The sequence below is a fragment of the Oryzias melastigma genome, linkage group LG5, assembly GCF_002922805.2.
Source record: "Oryzias melastigma strain HK-1 linkage group LG5, ASM292280v2, whole genome shotgun sequence".
NCBI classification, from domain to species: Eukaryota; Metazoa; Chordata; class Actinopteri; order Beloniformes; family Adrianichthyidae; genus Oryzias; species Oryzias melastigma.
The window spans coordinates 2729547-2738329 of NC_050516.1; the positions used below are offsets into that span (position 1 = coordinate 2729547).

Sequence of the window (8783 nt, forward strand, 5' to 3'; positions counted from 1 at the left end):
CTGTCTCGCAAATTTCTCACATTTATTCTGTGATGTTTGATCTGAAAGCTCAGATCAGATTCAGCATCGGATGGTTTCAGACTGAGATCGTCAGAAGATCCAAAATGAAGATTCTGGTGTTTCTGTGTTTTGTGGGGTTGATGTTTCACGGCTCTGATGCAGGTCAGTCTGGAGTTTGAAACCCTTTGGTTTTATTTTTAACTGTTTTGTATTTTTATAGGTCATTTGTTCCCCCAAAAATAATTCTGTTTGTTCTTCTATAAAATTAATCTGATAGTTTCGTTAAACTGAAAGAGTTTAAACGCAAAAGAGTCATCGCTTAAATCTACGTTTGTATTTAGTAAATTTCCGTTTTAATCTGTAGTTTAATGTAACTGCTTTTACAGAATCGTATTTTTAAAGTTTAAATTCTATAGACTAAATTTCTGTTTGTTTTTTTTTTCTTCCAGTGACTCATTCTCTGAAGAATTTCTTCACCGCTTCCTCTCAAGTCCCGAACTTCCCAGAGTTCGTGGTTGTTGGAATGGTTGATGATGTTCAGATGGTTTATTATGACAGCGACACCAAAATGATGGCTCCTAAACAGGACTGGATGAAGGAGGCTGTGGATCAGCAGTACTGGGAGAGTCAAACTCAAATCGCTCTGGGTGATCAGCAGACCTTCAAAGCCAACATTGAAATAGTAAAGCAGCGCTTGAACCAAACTGGAGGTGAGTTTGTTTTGACTTTATTTATTGGTTCTATGTTTTTAAACGATTCTGTTCAGAGACTCAGTTCATAAATTCAATCATTTTTAAAGGAAGTAAACAAACATGTTTATAATTTATTCCACAGTTTAGCAGTTTATAATTAAACATGTTTCTTATGAGTAAAATCTTGATCTGACACGAACATAAACTTTCTTCATTTTTATAACTCACAGCAAAATTAAGACTTTATTGAACTTTATTTCTCCACATGATCAATGATACTGATCAGCTTCTTCTCTGGCAGGATCTATACAGATACAACAGTTTAAAAATAATTCACATTATGATATCAATCAGAATTGATCATTAAGTTTAATGACATGTTTGTTAGCAGCACAAACTAAATTGTGTTTCATTGTTTTTAATCTTTGTTGAAAACTGTCAAAAATAAAGTCTTTATGGACGTTTTTAAATCAAAAGTGATTCAGTTTAAATAATGAAATTTTAATTTACAGATTTAAATGCTAAAAGTCTTAGAAGCAGGTTTGTCCACAAACAACACTTTTAAAATTTCATGTGTCAAATGTTTTGTTTATTCTACCAAACTGAATATAAATCTTGTGTTTGTTGTTTTTAGTTAAAAACGATTAAGTTATTGAACAAAGTACAGTTTTTTAATCTGAAAAAGTTCCCATATTTTTTTATCTTGTAAAAACAGCGTTTCAGTGTTTCTGTGCACTTTTAGAAGTATTTAAAACATAAAATATTTAACTGTGAATGACAGTGAAGCACAGAAACATGGAGAACAAATGTGAAACTGAAAACAACTTTGGCTTTAATGTTAAACAGGAAAAACAAAGATTAGTTTCAAAAATAAGTTTTTATTTGAGATGATCTCAGAGAAATGTTTTCATCTGAGTGACAGAAAGAAGAAACTCTACAGATCAGACTCACTATTTCAGAGTTCATGAATTTATTGATAATCTGGTATTTTTATTTCTTTAAAACCACAAACTTCTGGAAGATTTCCTGCATTTTCCTGCTGAACACGAGGCAGAGAGGACAGTTTAGAGACGTGAGCGGATGTTCTCACAGGAATCTCTTCAGATCCTCCGGGAAAAACTCAGAGGAGAAAACCTGCTGCTTCATCTGCTGCAGTTCTTTTCTGAAGCCTCACTTTTATTCTCTTTATTCTTATACATGTTTTTCTTAGGAAAAATTAGGGAAAATAAGCTAGTTAATTATCTAAGTCACAAAACAGGCTAATAGTTCTTAAATCTTCTCTCTAAAAATGTGATTTCCTGAATGTTCCATGTTTTCTGTGGATTGTTGTCGGTCCGTTTATCATCACATTCGTCTCTTAGGATCAACGTCTCTGAGTTCTGGTCTGCAGGACGATCACAAGTCCTTCAGTGATGAACCTCTAATAGTTTGACTGTTTCATCTGCTGTCCAGAATACCCACAATGCCTTGTGTTTGTCGTCCCACTCGGAGCTTTTCAGATTAAAACGAGACAGTTTCAGTGAGACTCAGAGAAGAGGAGACGATGAAAGAGAAGCTGAAGATCGGATTCAATCCTTCAGTTCTGGACGGTTTTCCTAAAGTCAGAGCTGAAATCCTCCATGTGACTCAGACAGGAAGTGAGGATTCTTCTGTAAAGTTTGTCTGAACACAGAGGGAGACGTTCAGAGACGAGACGAGACGCCCCCGGGGGCGTCTCGTCTCGTCTCTGAACGTCTCCCTCTGTGTTCAGATCCTCCATTGATCAGCTGGAATGAAGATAAATGATTTACTTCATAAAAACTCCTCCATAAATTCACAATCCGTGATCAGAAACCCAAACGTCAGCACATCTCCAGTTATGATCGGCTTCTCCGTTTTCCGGTCGAGATCACGTCCGAACTGACGCCTCTCTCCTCCACGCAGACGTCAAACTTTGCGACTCAGATCTGCGCTGAACTTTTTTCCTGTCAAACTGCGTAAACAAACGTGAACCGCAGCTGGAACTGTGTGAAGAAATCCATCAGACTGACTGTGGTTTGAGATTTCTGCTGAAAATGATGAAAAATGTCAAACAAACGGCTGGTTTTAGACTCTCTGGGGCTCAGCTGATCTTCAGCTTGTTGGTGGATATTTCAAAGTGAGCTGCGTTCAAACTCATCCTGATCATGTTTAGTGTTTACACTGAACATGTGTGGAAATCAGGCTGGAGGAGATTTTATTAATAATGTCTGAAATCCTGCAGATCAGTCAGAAAGGTCTCTGAAATGTTGAGGAGTTCAGCTCTGCTCACAGACGTCTTGAAGAGTTTCTGCTGTCTGTCTGCTGGATTAAGGACGCCATGCATGATGGTCCGTGTGAAGAAGAGCAAAAAGCAGGTTCTAAACACTGCAGAGGATGATGTGAGACTTTAGTCAGTTAGTCAGGCAGATGTGTAAGCAGCAGCTCCTACTTTGAAAACCTCTGATGGAAAGAAGGAGCTTCACTCATCCAACATTTTGATTTAAACTCTTCTCTATTCTCTTGTCTTCATCAGCAATTACAACATTCATCACCATCATCAATAACAACATTTGTAGGTTCTTTATTAAAAAAAAAAAAAATCAAATCATTTTTTTTATTTAAAACAGTTTTGTATATAATGTTTTTATAAAAAGACAAAAAAATAAGTCAAACATTTGGCTCATAATGTGTTTAATTTGCATTATCATTTTAATATAAATATCTCACTAATTTAGTTTAAAATGTAAAGAGTTTCTAACGTTTTCCATCTATGTTATAAGAAGAATATTTGATTTGTACTCAGTTAAGATGTAATAATTTGGCTAAGAATATTTTTGTGGCATTTTCTTCATCTGTGCTGCATTTATGAGACTGTCTTGATACAGATGTTGGAAGCTTTTGGAACAAACTTTTTCTTTAAAGTGTTTAATATGAACCAGGATTTTGAGAGTTAAGTCTCTATGAGAAGATTCAACAGAAAACACATCCTAAATGAGTTTGAGTGTTTCAGACTATAAATCATCAGATTGTTCTGTCATTGTGTTCAGATTGAATGAGTTTCTCTGTGTTCTTGTGTCCTTCAGGTGTTCACGTGAATCAGAGGATGTACGGATGTGAGTGGGATGAAGAGACTGGAGAGGTCAAAGGTTATTTTCAGGATGGTTATGATGGAGAAGACTTCATTGCTCTTGACCTGAAGGAAGGATTGTGGATTGCTCCAAAACAGCAAGCTGTCATCACCAAGCAAAAGTGGGACAGTAACAAAGCTGGAATATCATTCTATCAAAACTACTTCACCAAAGAGTGTCCTGAGTGGCTGAAGAAATACTTGAACTCAGGAGAGAAATTTCTGAGGAGAACAGGTACACTCATGAACTCCCTCAGTGTTGAGTCTTGTTTACATGTTTATCTGTTTAAATATATTTTGCTTTTGAATTAATTTGATTTATTGCTAGCTCTGTTTCTCAGTTTTTCAATTTTTCTAAGAAATATTTTTCTCATCTTTGTTTTCTTTTGGGACATTTTAAAACCCATATTGTTATCATTTATCTTGTTTTTTTTTGTTTTGTTTGATGCATTTTATGTCTTTTCTCTTTTATATAATCTTATAAAATGTATTATTGTAGTAAAATTTTAAAAGCACAGAATATAACCATTACTCTAAACAAGGGGTCTCAAACTCGATTCAGCCGGGGGCCGCTGGAGACAGAGTCTGGGTGAGGCTGGGCCGCATCAGGATTTTCAGAAGAAAATCGCTGATAAAACATTACAGTGTTCTCAGATATCTTTATTTTTAACGCAAAATAATGAATTAAATAAATTTTTTATTCATTTTAAAAAAATGAATAAAAAATTAATAATTAATAAATAAAATAATAACAATGACCATACAGACGACTGAAGACACCACATATTGTCTGACTGACTAAAACAATGTTTCTCAAATGGTGGGGCGCGGTCCCCTAGGGGGGGGGTGTTTACATTAGTTATGGAATATAGCAAAAACAACCTAAACATCCATCCATTTGGTAGCAGAAAGAGTCGCTGTTTACAGTGAACCAATGCAAAAGAACTGAATCTCTGATTAAAAACAGAATTCCATCACTACGGTGGGAAACACTTGTTTTTACTTTGAACGTTTTGAAAGTATTCTAAAAAAAATCAAAAAACAAAGAGAAAAATTAATAAATAAAACTGATTATTTAAAAGTTTTTTTATTGTTCTTTATTTCCAGCAGAAAGTTGTAGGGGGGGAGGATAAGTTCTTCTTGGGGGGAGTTGTGAGAGAAAATAATTGAGAGACTCTGGACTAGAGAAATGTGTTTTTATTCAGTTTCAAATGCCTGTATTAACAGCTCCTCCTTCATTTCTGAGCTGAGAGCAGTGCGCTCACTGAAGGTGCATCCACACCGGCCACGTCTGCGCACAATCCAGCGCACACTTTCAGTGAAAAGTCAATGTAAACGTGCGCACACCAGAATTCCTGGCCTTTGTGTCTGGAGCGCACATTGCTACACAAGTTTTTAAGTCTAGTCTTGAGCTCTACACACAAATCGGGCACGCACTGAGCTCCCGTTGAGTCTTCAACATTTCCACGCACAGTCGCAGCAGCGCAGAGCTGTGACCAATCAGGGACCCTGATTTGGGAGCTGATTGTGTGGTGTCTGCTTCAAAGCACTGAAGTGCTGAACATGATCAAAGAGAAATGAATCATTGCGGTTTGTGCCCGGTCGGATTGTTAAAACAAAAAATATGGAGCAACATTATGGATTCTCCCTGTTGTAGATCCAGAGGAGTGCTAATTACCAGTAAAAATACAATAGAAGAAGAATCTCCTCTCTGCTACTGCGTACGTGACCATGCTGCTCCGGCGTGTATACCACCTGCTGAGTGTGCGTTCATAAACCCGCGCAGACAGCATTCTTGAGTGTGGAAGCACCCTTGAAGATTCTGCTCGCGCGCGGACATCACTCATGCACGCGGAAGTAGTCATCTCCCCCGGGAGGCTCGTGGAGGAGGAAAAGGCGCTCGAAGGGGTGCTTGATTTGTCCGCATGGAATGTTTACTGCGTGCGCGGAGATGTCTTATTTCTGTTGGAGTTTTGACATAAATAAAACTCCATATGTGTCTCCCATTCATTCTAAGTGAGACATTCAGCTCCAACACCCGGCGCGGCGTCAGAAACTCGCTTTTTGACAAGCGGCAGGCTGTGAATTTTGGCGAAAGAGGGGCGGGGCACGAGAATCACGTTCAGTGTGAAATCACTTCCAGCAGCTTCATGGCTCCTCCTCCACCCTGCTGACCTGGAGGAATGAATGAATGAATGAATGAGGAGGTACTGGACAGGCCACCGATGAGCCATATACCTCACTGTGATTGGTTCGTTCAGCTCTGCACACAACAACTGTCATTCATATCAACCTTGCGGGCCGCACTAACAGTGATCTTTCATATGAAGACGCGGGCCGCAAATCATCATCCCGCGGGCCTCGAGTTTGAGACCCCTACTCTAAACAACATTTTAAGTTACTTAAATGAGTGATAAAATGAAAATATGTTCAAATATAAATACAAAAATAGTTCATTCAAATGTTCTCCTTCCTCCAGAGTTTCCATCAGTGTCTCTCCTCCAGAAGTCCTCCTCCTCTCCAATCAGCTGTCATGCTACAGGTTTCTATCCTAATAGAGCTGAACTGCTGTGGAGGAAAGATGGAGAGGAGATCCATGAAGGAGTGAAGAAAGGACAGATCCTCCCCAACAATGATGGAACTTTCCAGATGAGCGTTGATCTCCAACTTCCATCAGGAGAAGAAATGCAGAGATATGAATGTGTGTTTCAGCTCTCTGGAGTAGAAGACAAAATCACAAAACTGGAGAAAACAAAGATCAGGACCAATGAAGGTATTATTGATTACAGTTATAGAAATTCAGAATAAACCTCTTTGTCTTTGTGTTCTGTAGAGGATTGAAGTGATAGTTTTTAATGTTTTCCAGTTCAGAATGTTCTCTTCTGTTCTGTCTGCTTCTTAGATTGTTGCTGTTTTCAAAAAGTTCTCAAATTTGAATCAACAATCTGTGATGTTTGAGTGACTAGATTAGAGAGATTAAGATGCTGAATTTAATGCATTTATATGATTAAACTTCATCATCACAATAGAATTGTAGTCTGACCTATGTTTTTTCTGTTCATGTTTTTTCTATCCAGAGTCCTTTGGTCAGGTGATGATCATTGTTGGTGTCATCGTTGTTGTTATCCTTGTTGTTCTCGCTGTGTCTGCATTCATTCTTTACAAGAAGAAGAACGGTGAGTTATTGTTGTTTTGTTTTTAGATTTTGGCTTAAAGTATTGATTTATTTTTTATATAAAAAAACAAACAGAACAAACAGATTTTTCCTAATAGCTAACATTTATGTAATTTAGCTGTAACCCAATTTAACAAGTTTAAAAACGTTATTTACTGAAAGATGGCAGAAAATTTTACACTTTTTTTTCCCATTTTAGCCAAGCGTCCACCATCCCGTAAGTAAAAGTTTTTTTCCCCTAATTTTAGACTACTTGGCTGTGTATTTAAAGTATCTCGTTTAGAGGTGTTTCAATCAGTATAGTGTTAGTCGAAGCTTCAGTTCAGATGAGGATCCAGACTAACAGAGTTTCTGATCTCACAGCTGTAGAGAACAAAGAGGTCCAGCAGCAGATGCTTCCAGAACCAAATGCCTAAGAAATGAAATCTCCTCTGAACGGTGAGTTTCTTTATATGTTAAACAAATCTTAACAGTGAGTGTTGGTGTGATCATGATGGTCTGATCAGTCCTCCATGATACTGTCATCATTACAGACGTTTTTCTGCTCCAGTCAGCAGAATAAAACTGCTTCAGGAAACAGAAATTGATTTGATTTAATCTTTCATTTTTCTGTCTTAACAGGTTTTGGAATCAAATCTTCAACAAATTAAGCAGCAAAAAAATTGCCTTTTCCTCTTATGACAGTTTATAAAAATAACCCAAGAATGTTCTTTTTTCAAATTATTAAGAGTTAACACATCTAAAAGAATGATTTATACTTTAAAATACTTGTAAAAAAAAATGACAGCATGCAGACAGACACATTTTATCCTTCAAAGCCTAAAAATACCAGGAAAAAAAACAAGACAACTTTGAGTTTGGTTCAGATGCTTTTTTTTTCCAGTAAAGTATAAAATCGTTTTAATGTATCAATGATTTCACATCTGAAGTAAATTAAAGCGGTTTGTTCTGTAATGATCGTTTATCTCTGCTCATTTAAAAATTTTGTTTCAGTTCTAAATATTTTTTGTCTTTTTTCATGATCCGGTTGTATATTTTGAAGCTTATAGATAGAGGTAACACACTGTGTGATTTGAGTTACTCTTGAGTTATTAAAGAAACTCTCCTAAACTGATTTTCAGCTCATTTGGTTTTGGTTTTTGTCTTATCGTTTGCTTTTCTTCTTTTATTGACTTTTTAGTTTTTGATTGATTTTAAATACTATTTTATGTAGACATTACTAATATAAAAGTTGGGATTAAATCACTCTGTGGGGAAACACATTTTCAGTTGAATTTCTGTTTTATGCTTTTCTTTGTTATTTTTTCCCTAAATAAAACCTGTTATAAATCCACATTTTGTGTCATTTATTATTTCACAGAAGTTCATTCATTCATCCATTCTTGACCGCTTCTTCCCTTTCGGGGTCGCGGGGGTGCCGGAGCCTATCCCGGCTACTGATGGGCGAAGGCGGGGTACACCCTGGACAGGTCGCCAGTCTGTCGCAGGGCCTCAATCACACACCCAGTCACTCTCAGACACACCTAGGGACAATTTAGAGTCACCAATGAACCTATGAAGCATGTTTTTGGACGGTGGGAGGAAGCCGGAGTCCCCGGTGAAAACCCACGCATGCACGGGGAGAACATGCAAACTCCACACAGAAAGGTCCCAGTCGGGAGTCGAACCGGGGCCTTCTGGCTGTGAGGCGAGAGCGCTAACCGTGCAGCCCCTATTTCACAGAAATACATTTGTAAAAGAACAAGACATTTATAAATACTGTTGAATCACTGGCTGTTGTCTCATTAAC

General features: G+C 37.4%; 1 protein-coding gene across 1 annotated transcript; it reads left to right on the forward strand.

Annotated features, from left to right (window-relative positions):
- On the forward strand, nucleotides 1–8327 carry LOC112144752 (major histocompatibility complex class I-related gene protein). The gene is made up of 8 exons (XM_024269494.2): nucleotides 1–162; nucleotides 450–710; nucleotides 3776–4054; nucleotides 6299–6592; nucleotides 6897–6995; nucleotides 7194–7211; nucleotides 7358–7432; nucleotides 7616–8327. The coding sequence occupies exons 1-7, from the start codon at nucleotides 33–35 to the stop codon at nucleotides 7408–7410; spliced, it is 1134 nt and encodes a 377-aa protein (XP_024125262.1). The 5' UTR covers nucleotides 1–32; the 3' UTR covers nucleotides 7411–7432; nucleotides 7616–8327.
- The last annotated feature ends 456 nt before the right edge of the window (nucleotides 8328–8783 follow it).

Bases quoted from the DNA above. Each gene is read 5' to 3' on its own strand.
- LOC112144752 (XM_024269494.2), top strand. From the start codon at position 33: ATGTTTGATCTGAAAGCTCAGATCAGATTCAGCATCGGATGGTTTCAG. The intron at 163-449 runs GTCAGTCTGGAG...TTTTTCTTCCAG, and splicing joins GTTTCACGGCTCTGATGCAG to TGACTCATTCTCTGAAGAAT. The intron at 6,593-6,896 runs GTATTATTGATT...TTTTCTATCCAG, and splicing joins AAAGATCAGGACCAATGAAG to AGTCCTTTGGTCAGGTGATG.